Source organism: Tenebrio molitor, chromosome 5 (genome assembly GCF_963966145.1).
Source record: "Tenebrio molitor chromosome 5, icTenMoli1.1, whole genome shotgun sequence".
Taxonomy (NCBI): Eukaryota; Metazoa; Arthropoda; class Insecta; order Coleoptera; family Tenebrionidae; genus Tenebrio; species Tenebrio molitor.
In genome coordinates, this window is record NC_091050.1 from 21,533,722 (window position 1) to 21,551,354 (window position 17,633).

At 33.6% G+C, this 17,633-nt stretch overlaps 2 protein-coding genes across 2 annotated transcripts in view; one reads left to right on the forward strand and one right to left on the reverse strand.

Moving 5' to 3' along the window:
* Positions 1-17,633, reverse strand: part of LOC138130162 (uncharacterized) — a 306,106-nt gene that overhangs the window by 56,758 nt on the left and 231,715 nt on the right. The gene's annotated exons all lie outside the window — the stretch shown is intronic.
* On the forward strand, positions 5,797-8,497 carry LOC138131074 (leucine-rich repeat transmembrane neuronal protein 3-like). Its single transcript, XM_069047834.1, has one exon. The coding sequence runs from the start codon at positions 5,829-5,831 to the stop codon at positions 7,020-7,022; it is 1,194 nt and encodes a 397-aa protein (XP_068903935.1). The 5' UTR covers positions 5,797-5,828; the 3' UTR covers positions 7,023-8,497.

Sequence of the window (17,633 nt, forward strand, 5' to 3'; positions counted from 1 at the left end):
TTTTTATGCGGGTTCGTTAGGGTTAATAATCGTACCTCGTGGGATTACGATTGAGCCATCATTTGAAAGCTGGAGGGAAAGCGCACGGGAGAGCATTTTCAAACGAGGAACAGGATAATGGAAAACATTATAAGTTAGACTAATCGTAAAGAGGTTTCTTTATTACGACGTTCTAGTAGGTTTGTACTATGTGAGAAATGAAGCTAAAACAAAAAAAAAACAATGAGGAACTACCTTCGCACGTTAAGTAAAAAGGTACTTCTCTAAAATTTAAAATAATAGATAAAGCCATTTCGTTGGTTTAATGGACACTTAGAGAGATAATAAATCCATTGGAGAGAAAACCGTTTGAAGTTGCAGTCAACACATTCAAAGCAATCGCAGACCTGACAAACATGTAGATAATCTAGTTCCGCCCCAATAAAATATTGACCACAACTGCACCCTGAAATTAGACTGCACCATTACTGAAATTTAATATGCTTTGAACAAGCTCTCCACTCTAGGGCTTATCGGTTTGTTCATGGAAGACTTCACAAAAAATCATTCACAGTTGATGCGTTTTGTATTCGTTATTGCACTTTTAGCTCGTTTGGTATCAGGAAATTCAGATTCATTGGCTACAAGGTTAAAATTCGTTTCAGTTCGTGCTAATAACGAAACAAATAAAAGGTGCACTAGGTATTGTCATTCACGTGATACGAACGTTTCTGTGACATTTATTGGCGATTATCAATGTAATAAAATGCACTCAATTGAATTCAAATGTTCCGACTAAATGCCAACATGGATATACTTGGTACAATTCGTTGTGACAAATTGAAAACACGTAATAAATCCAACGAAACTGTAGAAGTTTTGTCGTTTTCATCATTTTACTTCAGTGGGAAATGATCTAAAATTATGGACGCAATTTGTTACATACAAGTGCTTCGGACAATCCCGTGGCCCGATTGGGCTCCATTCTTCTAAGTTCATGTATTCTTTACCGTACATCCAAGAAAAAAATTTAGACGATTCTTGTAATTATTATTTTTTTAATAAACAACAAAAACAAACTGTCGAGAGGTTCTTAAAACTTCTTATGGACATCTGAAATCCTTACGCTTGATTATACAATAGTTTCGTTTCAGATAATTTTTTCTGCTCAAGTGTTCCAATTGTACATTCGAAAGTCCTTTGTTTAAATCATAACTGACAAAAATTATTTCTTGGTGTATAAATATTTCCGAGTTCGTATAACTTTCAGGGGTTACAGAAATGTACGTGTGGGTAACGTGATTTCCAAATAAGGAAAACCATTCAGAAGTCAGAAGACACTTTAAAGTGAAGTTGTATCAGTTGGCAAGTAAAGCTGTAAACTAATTGGTGTGGTTTGTCGACTGTGTATTTAGTAAACTGACATCTAGCTTTAGTCGGCAACATCTGTTCATCTATCAATATGCTGTGTCTATCAAACCAAGGCAAACTCGTCCCCTAAAACTTTATCTCACAAAGTTTGTATAAATTAAGATGTTAATGTGAAAATTGTAGTGGTTTTTAAACTGACTACGACTCTGCCAGTGTTACAAAACAAAACAATCACCGTACTCTATTTACACCTAAAAAATTTTTTTGTACGGTCTATTTTTAACAAATGTTTAAGTTGTTGTGAGCGAAGAAAATTCCATTTACAGAAGAAATAAAAATTTGTAAACAAATAAATAAAGAATCGGAAATTATTTCCATTCGTTTTCATATTTTCAGTAAGAGTGAGGAAGACAAAGCTTTCGTTCACGCGAATTGCGTGTGAAATTCAAGTGAACGAAAGCGGCCTTACTCTCGAGTGCTGTATTTGGTTTTGTTCGACACCTCCTTAGAAATTGAGCCTGTAACTTTGTATTCAAAATTTTATATAAACATAAACCACATTTTTGGACGGCTCTGTTGCTATGGAAAAAAATAAAATACAAAAATAAACAAAGTTCTGTAACGTCAATAAAGTGGTTGTGTGCACGTTGTGGAAATTATGAAAATGGATGATAAAGAGTTATGATGTCCTGGAAGAGCAAGTGCTGCGAGTTACTAAATGTTGCCTAAAAAATCAAAATTACGTTTAGAAAGAATTGGAAAAATATACGAGTGAACGAAAACCAGTGAGTGAAAGACATTGAGCGAAAAACGATGAGCGAAAGTAAGGTGAACGAAAGAGAAACCTTCACCCACTGGTAACTATGGATACAGACTTACTCCTAGGGAGCTATCGAACAAAATATATAATTTTTTGCACAGAAGTAAACTGCGTGAAATAGATTCTTTACAATATTTTATTGTACACTCAGAATATGTTTGATGAAGCTGCTGAATGTTGACAACATCCTAAAAAAACATTGACAGTAAAGTAAATGAAGAATTAAGTAAAAAAAAATGTAAAGAACAATGGCAGAACGAAAAAAAAATGTGTCACTACATTATTGTTTATTATTTTATTAAAGATGCTAAGTATTGGATAGACCTCATTTTTGTACAATATATTAATGAACAAGTAAATCTTTGCATTTTTTAACGTCTCAAACTAAGTTACCATCTTGTTTTGGGATTAATCAAGATATTATCTCTAATTTATTTGTGATATCTGAAGAACTTTAACAAGAATTACTTCAAGAACTTCAGGAGAAGACTTAGATACAGCTTTACAAGTACCTACTTTCACAAGAATTACCTTACGAGCTTCAGACAAGTACTTAACACCAATTCGGTATTCAACATTATATAGTTTGTCTCAATTCTAAATTTCCACCACCTGTTGAATTATGTTGGCAAAATAAAAATATTTCTAAATTGGGGATTCTTATAACCAAAGTTGGCAATATAATTGTTTTATAAACATGATTCGAAAACATTAAAATTAGTTCATAAGTTTATTTTGCTTTGAGAATTAGATTTTCTACCTACCTACTTGCTACATTTTAAAAAAGGTTTTCGTTCTATTTCTTTATTCTAAAATTTTGAGTTGTAAAAACGAAAATTGACAGATAACCTAACAAATACAATCTGACGCATTTTTCACCAAACAGTGTTGCCGGTTGTATTTCCAACGTAGAATGCAGTGTTGGTGGAAATTTAGAATTGAGACAGACTTTATGTATTGGGTGATTCAAAATGATTGTGGCCAAGTATGGCAACTATGTACGAAAATTTATGTGGCAACTGTGTGGATGAGCCAGAGTTGTCATTTGTATGACACTTCATAAGCGTGCATTTGATTTTTTTGATATCATTACACATTGATTTGACAGTTTTCAAAATTGCGCGACTATGAACTGTCAAAAAAATATCAACTCTACCCTACCCACACAGTTGCCATATACATTTTCGTACATAGTTGCCATACTTGGCCACAATCATTTTGAATCACCCAATATATTTTTTTAAATCAGCTATAGATAACACATCAAACTGATTTCTGGTTAAATCTCATTACAGAGTAATATAACATTTTGATTTTTGGCGTGAAATCCGACAAGGTTGGTAAAATCGGTGATGACAACAGCGTCCGGACTATAATTACTTTTCCTCGAGTGTTCTTTTAAAACAGTGTTAAGTACAACTGTTTCCATTTCTATGATAAATCATTGTTTACTTAGCAAACAGAACTTTACTAATTACCGCCCGCTCGATAAAAAGAAACTTCACACAACTCCATCCGTCCGGAGGATGAATTTGCGAAATGGCGGCAGTTCCCTCCGTTGACCGCGCCCTCGAGACTCGACTTCTTACCGCCTTCGCGAGCTTAATTTCTCGAATTCGCTGAATACACTCAGTATTTATTTAGATGTTCCTCTTGGGTGATGCCGGAAAGAAACACAACTCCGACACTCGGATAGCTCGTTGGGCACGGTGAATTTTTCACGAGCGGATGCAAAGAACTTCACGAAAACATTGACGTCGTTCGAGTGGTTATTTCACGATAAACGAATTGCGGTTTGCATGTGAGCAACAAGTTTCCGTTAGATAACAGGAAAAGGACTCGATCTCGGTACAATGCTTCGCCAAACTGGAGAAAACTTGTCGGTTTTGCTTTTAACTTGTTCCCTACATTATATGCGAGGTTATTTATCTGAAATTGCCTGGAGCTGTATCTGACGGATCGAAATGTATAAAACGTCAAATGTAAAATTGTATTTCTATATTTTATAGGTTTTTAAATTGGCGGAGAAAATGAAAAAGTGCAAAAAGATGTCTGCTTTACCAATCTCGGGCGGAAATTTCACCAAATAAGGTGCAGATCTCGTGGCTTTCATCCACATTTGTCAGAACTGGAACCGCAACGGAGCAAATTTTATACCATTTGTTACTGTTCCTTTTTGCCAAAAAAAATTAATGACATAAAAGGGGGCACGGCATCGAGGCCGGAATCATTTATCATTAGGGAATATTTCTATCAAATAATGACAACAAATTGTTTATTTTATATATGCCCATTTTTTACACGACATCCAACTCAGATACATTTATTCGACATCATTAGATCATCATTAGCATTACACATGGAACGTGGTTTACCCAATGGCCACCCATCCAAATGCTGACCACGTCTGATGTTGCTTAACTTCGCTGACTGTTATTACTAGCACCACTATCATTATTGACATAAAAAAAAAAACAATAAGAAACCCCTTGAAAAGCTTATTACAAATTGATTACAATACCTACTTAACAATACTTGTCTTTAGTTGTAATAATATTGTGGATTATTTTTTGTTAATATGTATTAATTTTACTATTCATTAAAAACCCAAACAAAGATTGAACAAAGAGAACCAAAACAATAAACATTATTTTAGACAACATAAGCTACATTTGCCAGATGAGCAAAGCTCAACATATAAATCACAAAGAAATATCGGAGCTATCAAAACTGAAAACTAACTTTATCTATTTCACCGATTCTCTCCATCCACCAATTCGAAGAATTAATTTTACACCTTTTCATCAACCCTGAATTATTTATTGCACGAAAATATGATTAGCTCTTCCCGTTGACGCTCTGTTTACATAACTATTGACGTGTTTGTTTAAACGTTTCCGTTTCAACAGTCGGAGGGCGTTTATTTCTGATCCGGTTAGCAAATCTGACACAAAACGTCGCAACTTCAGACTGGTTTCGGTCCGGAAAGATTCTTCACCTTATTTGGAACAAGAAGTTTAATTTATGCGACACCACCTGTTACACGACGTGCAGAGCCGGAGACATCGATTACCATTCATTCAATTATAACTGAAGATGTGTCGCATGATCATGAATCTTTGTCTTTTGCTAGCTTCGCCGAACAAAATATTGGAAAGTGTTAAATTGTCATCAGTGACAAAGTGGGGCAACATCGCATATGAGATTGCAGATTTATTCCGAAAATTTCAATTCTTGCAGAATTTGTCAAATGGGGGCCTCATGTGTTTGGAAATAAAGATGCGCCACAAAATTCTCTCATTCAGGCAAAAAACTTGAATTTTATTATACACAGTCCTATCACTTCAATATGAAATAACTAAACTATAAAAGCAGCTTCAAACTGATTGGAACTTACCAAAAAGATTCCTGTTTTGTTTTTATTTAAGTAAAATATGATAAATAATTTCCAAAATTTGTCTTATAATTAGTAAGGATAACAAATACAGGGTCATTATAAATGATTGTACCATCCTAGGTGGCTGTGCGCTATGCTTTAGGTGCGTCGCTACGCCCACTAGTTGTTACAAATATTCATAATAATGACCCCGTATTTTGATAAGAGATAACCTTAACATTTTAACAAAGACGTAGTTCAATAGCTTTTAGTCTTGCAACCATGACTGTCAAGGCAGTTTGTTTAATTTTCTTCGTGTTCCGTTTACTTAAACCAATTCAATGTGATTGCAAAGAGTCTTATTTGGTCTTTTGTGACTGTGTAAGCGACTTGAAAAATTACAAAACAGCAAACTGGACAGAGGTGGCTATAGATTCGAAAAGTTCTTGTTCCTCGTCGAGTGTCAGTGGTTACAACTTTGACTGCTTCGACGAAATCAAATTATTATTTATTCTGAATCATGTCGACAACATCAAAAAAGGGACTTTTAAAACAATAGGACAAACACTGAAATATCTGAAATTTTATGGCAACAATCTTCACAATATTAAGATTTCTACGTTTTCTGGCTTCAGGAAGCTCAGCTACTTGACTTTGATTAATAATAACATCGAATCAATTGAAAGTTTTGCATTTAAAGATTCAACGATCAAAAATTTGGATTTGTCAAGAAACTGTTTGGAAGTGATCCCGGAGAATGCATTTCAGGATTGTGAGATAACAAAAATTACCATTAGAAATAATAAATTGTCACTAATCCATGAGAAGGCTTTCAACAAGCACGTGGAAGTCCTCCATTTCGACTACAATAACATAGAAAATATACAGAGTGGCTTCGTCTCGGGTCTGTCCCGTTTAAAAGAACTAACTCTCAGTCACAACAAATTGGCACATATTTCTGGCATCATGTCTTTGGAGAACGTCAACAAGCTCGACTTTTCCTTCAACTGCATCAATTTCATCGAAATGGAAGAATTCGAAGAGCTCAAAGAGCTGACTCACCTCGACTTAAGCGGCAACAAGTTGGAACAATTTCCGCTGAGATACTTCAAGAAGATTAAAGCCGAACGAATGACCATACTATTAAGTTACAATTTGTTGACTAATATAAAAATCAGAGATAATGTGAAACCGATGACCTTGACCCTGTATGGAAATCCTTGGAATTGCAAATGTTGGCAGAATGTGGCGACTCATCTGATTGAAGACAAGTTTACCACGACTAAATGCGATTTGGAACTGTTCAAAGCTGGTCACGTGCCTGTCTGCATTGATCAGGGCGAGTGTAGAAGCGAGCCAGTGCAAGATAGAAGTACTTTACGAAGATTTGTGAAGATTCTTCGTGAGCAGATGGGGCAGCTTGGTTGCGATTTGTTCGGACAGGTTGGGGCTAAATATGTTGTCAGTTTTATCTAAATCACAGTAATCAATTAAGGAGTGTAAATATATGATACAGGTACAAACTACTTACTACCTTATGGAGGATGTTTAAATGTACATGAAAAAAATATGGAAAAAGTGTTTCCGACAAAAAAAATCAATTAATAATTTAAATTTTTTTTAATTTTTATAAAATTGATTGATTTTTTTGAGAAAATTTATATAAATTTAATTAATATAATTATATAATTATATATAATTAATATAATTATTATATATTTAATTTTTGAAAAAATGTTTCCGACAAAAAAATCAATTAATTTTATTATTATTATTAACGGTAATACAAGATAAACAAAGATATATTCGTACATCATTACCTTGCAATCTTACCGTAGTGGATTTAAAATAATTTTTTCGATTTTCAAAGCTTCTAAATTCTCTATTGTGACAATACAGGGTGTTTTCGAAGTTGAGGGGTTCCTTGTAACACGAGATACTATACATTATTCTTAAGAATTTTAGCCCTAAATTTTCTTAGTAAAATGTTTGTATTAAGGGAGATAATTGATTGTATATTTTTATTGTTTTCTAAAATTTTGAGTCCGGTCCTGTCTATTTCTCCGCTGTCCTAGATTAATAACTGACGTGGCCCAGGATGGTGTCTTTCTGGAAATCGCTCTGCGTACTCTTTGGACGCCGCAGCTGCATTCTGATAGATAACGTGATAACATTGCCCATGCATTAGCAACATATCTGTGAGCTCATTATTTTCGTAATGATAAAGCCATTCCGACTAATTAGATGACAACTCTGGCAGTATTTTTGATTAACGTCCATGCTCATTTGATTTTTTTTTGTCAATTCTAATTTCTAACAAATCAGCGCAAATTTGAGCAGGACCGGTTTCAGAAATTTCAAAAAAATTAACTTATTGTATCTTCATTGCCGTACACATTTTACTAAGGTGACTTTGGCTAAAACTCTTTAGAACAACGCATACTATCACAGGTTAAAAGGAACACCTCAACTTCGAAAACGCCTGTATGTACGATTAGAGACATGACAATTTCATACATATATTTCAAAATAATTTACCTGTTAAGTGCCACTTTCAAAGACCCCCCCAAATCAGAAAATAAGTCCAATAGAATTTTTTTAACATTTTTCTGTCGTTTACGGTAATTTCTTCTACAGCGGAGTGCACCGTTAGTACGCCATTTTTGGGACAGCCTGTATGTACTTTCGTAGATAAATAGGTAAGTGTAAATAAAAATAATTATATATGTAATTTTATATTAATTTTTTAAATACTAAATAATTAAAAAACGTTCTGTTTTAATACAAATAACATCGTCCTAAAATTGCTCTAAAATGTCTCGACTTTAGTGAAAAAAAATTTGTCATACGACATGAGTATTGTAGCGTGTCATATTACGATACGAGATCGTAACTATCGTATTACGAGGAAAAATAATATTACACGAATAAAAATATGTAGCTGCATGAAATATTTTTATTTCTCTCACCATTGCAATTTACTTTACACACTGGTGCGGTAAAGTACGTCATTACCACATTCTGTCAAAGTGTAGTGCAACTATTTGTAAGATTATCTTTTTATATTATGTCCTCAATGGCAGAATCGCAGATAATTAAATTTTTGGCTGATATGTTTTTATTTTATTTTGTATTTAATGAGGAATAATCGCCAACATTTATCTGCACATTTTAAAAATTAATTTTAGTTAAATAATTGATTTTACAGTCAGAATGGAACATTAATAGCCCAACAGTAAACTAACAACCTTAGTTATGCCACGTTTTACTGATTGAAGACTGATTAAAAATAAAAATTCCCGGATTTCTGTATTCAGCATGAATAAATCAATAAAAATTCCATATTTGAGGAGGTCGTGCATGATTAAAGCGAATCATTTGGCGAAAAAGGACAATTCTCATTCACAGCCTCGGATATTATGAATAATAAATGCATAATAAGATCCTTCGGCACATCATTTTACATAATATATGGCCACATATTCTGCAATAACTCGTTTATCTGGCGCCAAACTCTATTACAGTTATTAAAAAAAAAAGATAATCTCGAATCCTACACTTCCAGCTCATGTTCTTGACCATGAACTCGAGTAGGTGAACCGAATCAAAATTTATGTTCCCTATTATTGCCCCTCAAGGAGCAACTCCGCTATTTTGCATTTTTCATCTCGAACTTACGTGGGGGGTTCCCGTTCTACCTCCAACGCACCACTCCACCGTCAAATCGATAAATTTAAATTGGACCAAGTCACTCAAATTTCCGCTAATGATACCGTTTTTTGATTAAACGCAAACTGGCCAATAAATAATCCCATTCGGCCAAATTGATTTAAATGGGACGCCCACCTGGACAGCTTTCCCATTAATTTTTTTATTATTAATTATGTGATTTATCTCTCGTATTCTCGCCTACATTCGTCAAGTTGGACTGCATCCGCGTCCTTTTGGAAATTTTTACGGCACTCAAGTCGCGTTATTTCGCTAACTTTGCCCCCTTTACTGACTTGTTTTACGATAGGATAAATCAAGAGGCACATTTTTATGGAAGAACGCCCAGGATGATCAATGCACACGTAAAGGCCATTCTTCGTCTCACGTTCAACCTCTTAATTCATTTAGTTGCACGACCTCCATGTAGATAGGACTAGTTTGATTGGAGCGAAACTCCACTTTCGTTAAAGAGTGGTCACAGATGTTCACAATGAACTACTTCGCTTCCAGTTGATCCTACAAGATGGGTGTCGAGGGCTGAATGTACGTGCCCTCGAGGAAGGACCACCACGTCGTTAAAAGAAACTACAGGGTTGGCACACATTCACGCACGTGTACGCCATTTGATGACACACTTTTTTCCTGCTAACACGTTAACTGCCTGATGATATTGTCAACGGCTGTGGGATCGCACCTCTGCAAGGGACAAGAGAAGTTTCCAAATGTAAAAGAATTGTCTCGCCGACGAACGTGACAACTTTAACAGCGACTTCCAGTACACTTATCAAAATTTATTTAGCAAACAATAAACAAAAAGAGATTTTCTCTTGACATCTCATAATAAAATCTGTCTTGATCAATCACTAGAACATTTTTTCTGAGATGTTCCGTCAGCGTTGCCAATAAGGTGGACCGTCAACAACACAACAGCGAAACTGCTCTCCACGTAAAAAATTATTAATGGATGTTGGAATTTCTTTGTTATTATTTAATGTATAAAGTCTGTAGACTTGTTCATATTAACCAGATATTATTTATTTAAAACTGGAGAGAAATTAAAACGAAATATTTGAAATAATAATTTCAAAAATGGAAGCACGTACCCTGGCGGACAAAAAAATTGTCGCCAAAATGTCTGTCATTTTTTTTATTATGTAAAACATGCTTGCGAGCCTTCACAATAATATGTCATGTTCATAAGTGACAAATATTTTAAATAATTTAAAAATTCCACGTTATTTGACAGACATTGGTTAACCTCAAAGTTAGGAGTATGATTTACATTAACGAAACATTAAATAAAATGACAGTGTCGTCAAATGAGTGACGACAGTTTTTTTGTCCGTCAGTGTACATAAAATGGATTCACGTTGTCTTAGCATAATGGGAGGCCATGGAAATTTTGCATTTAATTTGGTAGTAAAGCTGTCTGTTGAATTAGATTATATTTTTCTAAGTTTGAGGTTATAAATAGCGTCAATGTCTAGTGCATTGTTGTCAGTTTTACTAGTTTGAAAAAATACTCACACATCGCGGGAAATTTAGCAACATATTATGTTCCTTTTGATATGTATGTCAGGCACTGACTGACAGAAATCAGTGTGTCCAACGTTTAAAAAAATAAATCATGGTCTCTCATTATGTATTTGTTATTTCTATGACGGGTAATTTATTTCTTGCTTTAAAAAAATTTCAACCTTGTGACGGAACAACTTCAGGGAATTATACCGGGTGATCAAGAAGGACTGTTTAAGCTGGCAATACAATTAAGAACATTTTTTTATTCGGCTATTTACAACACTGCAACCGGATATGTTTTGTGGGTTTATTTGACAGATATCTGACGTAGCATTAACAACGACAAAATGGTAGGTTATGAGAGTAACAATTAACGGCAAAAAGAAATCAAAGTTGGAATTCGGAATAATCTAAAAATTAACTAAAGGAAATTGTTGAAGTGCTCCCCATTTTGTTGTAAACATAAATTAACTCTTCTCTCGAACGATTCACCAGCATGTTTAATTTACTTTGAAATGTCAAATTTTATTTGTCAATGATGCGGCTGTCAGTGTGAAGCCGTCAACAACCGGAAGTTACTCCAGTTGTACCATTTAAAAATAAAATTCAGCATTACCAACTTAAACTCATACTCAACTCAAACTCAAACTCATATATCGAGGGATCCATTGAATTTGTAATTAGAGTTGGCGCTAGAAATGAAGCCGTAGGTCTTTTTGAATCGATACACTTATTTGTGTATAAATTAATGTAATGTAATGTAATCAGTGGAGTCAAACGAAGGGCCAGTTTGTGCTTAGAACAAAATGGTTAACATTTTCAGCATCTGTTGTAACATTGTTTAATAAAATAAACATTAGGTACCATTGTAATTTTTTCTTAATCCCTCGAATCCTTAATTCGCCATTTTCTGTTTTACAATTGTCATTAAATGTGACGTTTGCCGCGATAGTTCCAAATTAGACATGCGTTGACAGTTCCAGCGCCAACTCTAATTACAAATTCAATGGATCGCACGATACATATTAAAGTAATCACTGATACAAGTTGCAATTTTCGTATAAGTTATTTGTAACCTTTATAAATATTATTTAGGTGTCCTGTCCTGGAATCACGGTTTCAAATTGCATAAACTAGTTAAAGTCCAATTTTTACCCTTTTGCGATGACGTCATTATCTAGTAACTTTACGTATGTTTGAGCTAGGATCAGAAACAAATTTGAATTGACCATAAATAACTATGATGTTTCAACTTTGTTGACAATTGCTTCGAAAGGTTATGTTTGTAGTGAATGTAATAAGTAAAAGAAATTAAAAATTGTCAAATTGACAGGAGCATAAAATAACCTCAAAATGACCATCAATAAATAAACGTACCTTTTTTTTTGTTTTTTTCTGTTTCTGTCGTTTCAATAAAGAGAAAGCGAGGAAGAAAATCGTGACGTCACCTCAAAAGGGTAAAAATTGGACTATACAACACCAAAATAGATTTGGAAGTTCCTGTTCCAGTTTCGAACGCGGGACGTTAACTGCAGCGTTTGTATAATATCTGTGCAACGACTACCCCTGCGATTTTTAGATTTTCCACTTCACAAAAGGCTGTGCTTTGATGATTCTTACAAAAAAGAAATAGGAAACGCAGACGCACTTAATAATAAGTTCGACAAAATGTTTCAAAGTAAAACTTTATACTCTTGAAAATTATATTACAAAGCGAGTCGTTTTCGAAAAAAGAATTCCCCAATTAAAAGTTTCCCTATAAATGTTACTTAAAGAAATTAATTTCTAGTATTGAATTATGTATATTGAAAACAAACTATACCGCGGTCATTCAGTCGGTGGAGTGATGATGCGCTGATTACGTGGCCAACAGCAAAACAAGTATTACAAGGAAACCATTGCAGTAAAATGTTGGAAGGCTATTTGAAATTCATTAATTGGAACATTTTAGTTCAAATTTTATTATTTATAATTATTCTATTTTAACCTCGTCCAAAGATTAATTTAGGATGATTCATTAAAAATTAGCACGTCATACGTTTGTTAACAGACAACGGAAAGAGAACCATTCAAACCTTCAGAGTTTCCAATGTGGTCTCATAGTACAAGGGGTTTCTAAATGCACGTGACAATCACGCGCTTTTACACCGTTTCAGTAACTATAGTATACGTGTGTACATATAGGTCTCCAAAAAATGGCGCACTAAGGGTGCACTACGGTATAGAAGAGACTACCGTAAACGTCAGAAAAATGTTAAAAAAATTCTATTGGACTTATTTGCTGATTTGGGGGTCTTTGAAAGTGGCACTTAACAGGTCAATTATCGTAAGTATTATCAATCACAAAGTACAAGATCTAATCCTGCATAATAGAGAATTTAGAAGCTTTGAAAATCGTAAAAATTATCTTAAATCCACTACGGCGACATTGCAAGGAATGATGTACGAGTATATCTTTGTTTACATTGTATTATGCTTAATTGCAATATTTTTTTTTGTCTGAAACATATTTTTTCATGTACATTTAAACATCCTCGATAAGGTAGTAAGTAATTAGTACGCCAATTTTGGGACAGCCTGTATAAAGTAAATTTCAAATTACATATATTGAATTTATTTTTTAACATAATTTAGTTTTACAAATCATCAGCGTATTAGATGTAGATTACAAGTTACGGATCTGTTTTTTCTTAAAATTAAGAGACAAAAAAATTGAATGAAGGAGCAGATGAATATAACACTATGGAACTCTTTTAATTAGTTTACAAAAAAAAAACAATCGTATCTAAAATGATAGAACACCAGATGTGAGTGAACACGAATTGACTGCAAACTGCATTCACGCTGATTTAGTTAACCTTTCCAGCGCAGCTAAAATTGAAATATTCAAATTTGCATTTGAAAACTAGGAACACTTTTATAGATTGCCACCTCATCACGTTCCTCCGCAGACAGAATCGCATTTCCAGTTTTATGCAACTGCGAGTACCTCCAAACTGAGTTTTATTGAAAGAGTGCGCGTTTGGAATCCGTTGCTAATTTCACTTTTCTCTGTCGAGTGTAAATGAAATTTCGTTAAGTTTCACTGACAGGTAAGTGATAACTAACCGAAAGGGAAAAACGTCCATTTTTTCTCCCCGTTCCTCGGCATTACAATTTTTATGTGATCTAAACTCGCCACCGGAACGGCTAAAAAGAGAAATAATCTTCTTTTTTATTAGCCGTTTGCTTTTACGACGACCTTAGCAACTTTTCCCGGCATCAAATTATAATTAGACGTACTTACAGCAAAACTTTTATCAACACTTAACGTCGCACAAAAAACTCCAAGCCTTTGTACAAATAAAGTTTGCGAAAATAAGGGACAATAAATTAAGGTGGATTGTTCCGTGCGGACCGTGAAATTGTCATTCGTCATTGTTACATTCTGTATATTTGCTTGTTTTGATGAATGTTTTACAATTTGGACGAATCTTATTTGGACACATTTGCATTATCTGGATCCCCGGACGATAAATAATTAAATTCCGGCGAAATCCGGCACGTAACTTTAAAATCAGCAACCCTCCGCCCCTTAACACCCTGGCCTCGGATAATTGGAATTGTTGGTTCCCCCGAACGTTTCATTGCTAATTGTGTATCTTTTGTGAGGGTTAATATTTGATTAATGGACACTGAACTGTTTGGGTAGATTAATGGTGGTGGTTTATTTAAAAAGCGTCCAGGATATCTTGCTGAATTGGGGAGTTTTCGGCGAAATCCGACCGGAGAGGGGGATTATTCGGATAACTTAGCCGAAACTAGTCCTTTTACGCGTCGGTGCTAAATATGCACATAAAACCCCCCAGTTTAAAATAGTTATGTGAAGCATGTGGAAATTAGCGGCTTGAACAACCAACTCGCTTCGATACCCGAAAATAAAGTAGGTTAATTATCCTTCGGCAAGCCTGTGGAGTATTTTATCCAGTGTAATAGAGATTAATGATTTATCTGCAGTTTGCGCTATCCAGTCGATATTATTAATAAATAATTAGGGTTATTGCAGAGTGACCATTGGCATGTGTAATTGATTAATTAATAGGGTGTTAAATTATAGCGCCGCGGATTCCGCTTTAGCTGGTTATTTGCCCAACTACATACATAATTCTATAAAATCCGAAACATGTGACGGAATGTGCATTATTTATTCAACTTTCGGTGTCACGGCGATTAATAAAATGTTTGAATGAAGCGATAATTCCGCTTTATGTGCGTTTTTACGCTGCATTTATAATATGTATCCGCATTAATATGTATCTTTCGAAGATATTGATCAAGATATTAAGACACAACATACAAGATATTGATGTTAACAAAATTAGAAAGCGGACCTAAAATATTTCTGATAAAGAAAAGTAAAAGAACGTATTCTTTTTTGCAGATCCCAAAAAATCTCTTCCGAAAATACCTAGATTTTTTAATCTCGTGTCAGAATATACATACATACAAGGTGTTATTGAAAGTTGTACAGATATTTTAACCACGAGCTACTAGCTTCATGTAGAACTCGGAAAAAATATCTAAAAAATTCTATGTCAAAAAATTAAATGACATTTATTTTTTGAGCTACAATTTTTTTTTAATTACTTTTAGTCTTCTACATTGTCAAACAATCTCGTAGGTAAAATTTCGGCACATTTTGAAAATACACCCTGTATATCATATTTTGTAAAATGTACACCAATGCGGTTTCCTTGTTTTAAAGCATATTTCCTATAGGTTACTTCGCATTGGCGTACATTTTATAAAACATGATATACAGGGTGTATTTTTAAAATGTGCCGAAATTTTACCTACGAAGTTGTAGAACAACGTAGAAGACGAAAAGCAATAAAAAAATTGTAGCTCAAAAAATAAATGTCATTTTATTTTTTGACAGAATTTTTTAGATATTTTTTCCGAGTTCTACATGAAGCCATTTCTTCGTGGTTAAAATATCTGTACAAGTTTCAATAACAGCCTGTATATGTATTTAATGACCCACAAGAAAGATGTTGGAACGTAAAGATGCAGAAGTAACATGAGCTATAAAAAAATTAATTGAAGTCGACATGGAGTAAAGTTAGCATGTCTTTCCCAAATTTTAACCAGCCGACCATTATTATGACGACGTTTACCGAGCAATTACTATATCTATACTTACTAAATGTTTAGCAAGGTTCTAAGAGTTGTAGAGCAAAACGCAATCCAGGAAAACTAGCAAAACTAGAACAAACTGAAGATAAACAGAACCAAATGCAAGGTCATGTATTATGCATGTCATAAAAAGTCCATTTAATATTTCTTCAAAAATGATAAATTACTAAGTGATGAATCGTGTGAAGATTTGGGCGTACCTGCTACTTACATTTTATCATAATTTTCATGCATCTTTAAAGTATTCAACAGGTTTGTAGTAAAATGAAGTAATTTGTTATAATTTGTTCTAATTTGGAATTGTTTCCAGTTTCAAATCAAATCAAACAAAACATTAGTCTAGAAGAGGTACTACAACGCTTCTTCAGTAGTTACACTTTCCACCAGAAAAATTTAATTAAACAGGGCTACTTCAAAATGTTTTCTATAGAATGTTTATATTGCAAAGAAGACTGACAGATATCAAATGTTTACGTACACGGATCTATTGATTGCAATTTCTGTGCTTTCATCTGCCAAGATTGAATTCCAGAAAACAAGATCTGTTTGTGTCTCCTAAATCAATGTAATATGTAGTTGCTTTTCAAAAAGAAAAATAAAAAATTTCCACATGTGAAACAAAGTGACATCTAACACTGATATTCCACAGGGTACAATTCTAGAATCTTTATTACTTGCAATAAAGTTCCAATTACAGTAAAAAGCAGTTATTCACTGAAAGAACGAAATTAGATACTGAGCTAAAACTTATGACATTTTTTAAAGAATTAATTTCAAAAGATCCAGAAAATGTAGTGACTAAAATTCTAAAACAAATCAATAAGCTGCCAATACTAAAATTCTTTATATGTGGTGTTTGCTGAGTTCAATAACTACATAGTATATGCAGGGTATTTCACGAGTAATAAATGAGCCCGACGGAATTGAAAATGCAACCCACAATACATTTGCAAAGCAAACCTGGATACTCTCCGCGGGCATGAGGTTTACTTTGCAAATGCATTGTGGGTTGTATTTTCAATTCCGTCGGGCTCATTATCACTCGTGAAATACCCTGTACATATGTTTATGGAATACTTAATTATTATTATTTATTTAAAAATATATATATATATATAATAAAAAAAAAATTGGTCTTCATTCTAAAAGAATTTCAACTTTCATTTTATTTATCACTTGTGTGTGATTTCTGAATTCAAGAAAAGAGTGCACATACTCGTATGAATTCCTTTTACTAATAATTTCGTTCTCTGTTAAGTACTAAGTATGTATAATTAAAATAAAAATATTTCATGGGAAAGGTAAGTTCCAAATATTAACTGAATTCTCTTTACTTTACTTACGTAATATTTTGGAAATTTGAAAATACTTCAATTTTTTGGTGAGATCATTAACACTTGCAAAATTAATTAAGAAGTGGAATTTTGCTTTTAATTATTTATTCCTATAAAATTAAGCATAGCCAATGGGGGTTATAAAAGAAATCATTATTGCTGTTCTTGTATTTACTTCTAATGACTAAGCGTGGCATTCACATTTTTTTATTTCAATTTTCTTAAATCTTTGTGACGATTGTTGCATTTTTGTTTGTCTTTCTTTCTTACAAATTTATTTCTTCACTGCAATTTCCATTCTTAATTTTGTAATGTGTACATAAAAAAGTAAACTGCATTCAAAAATTGG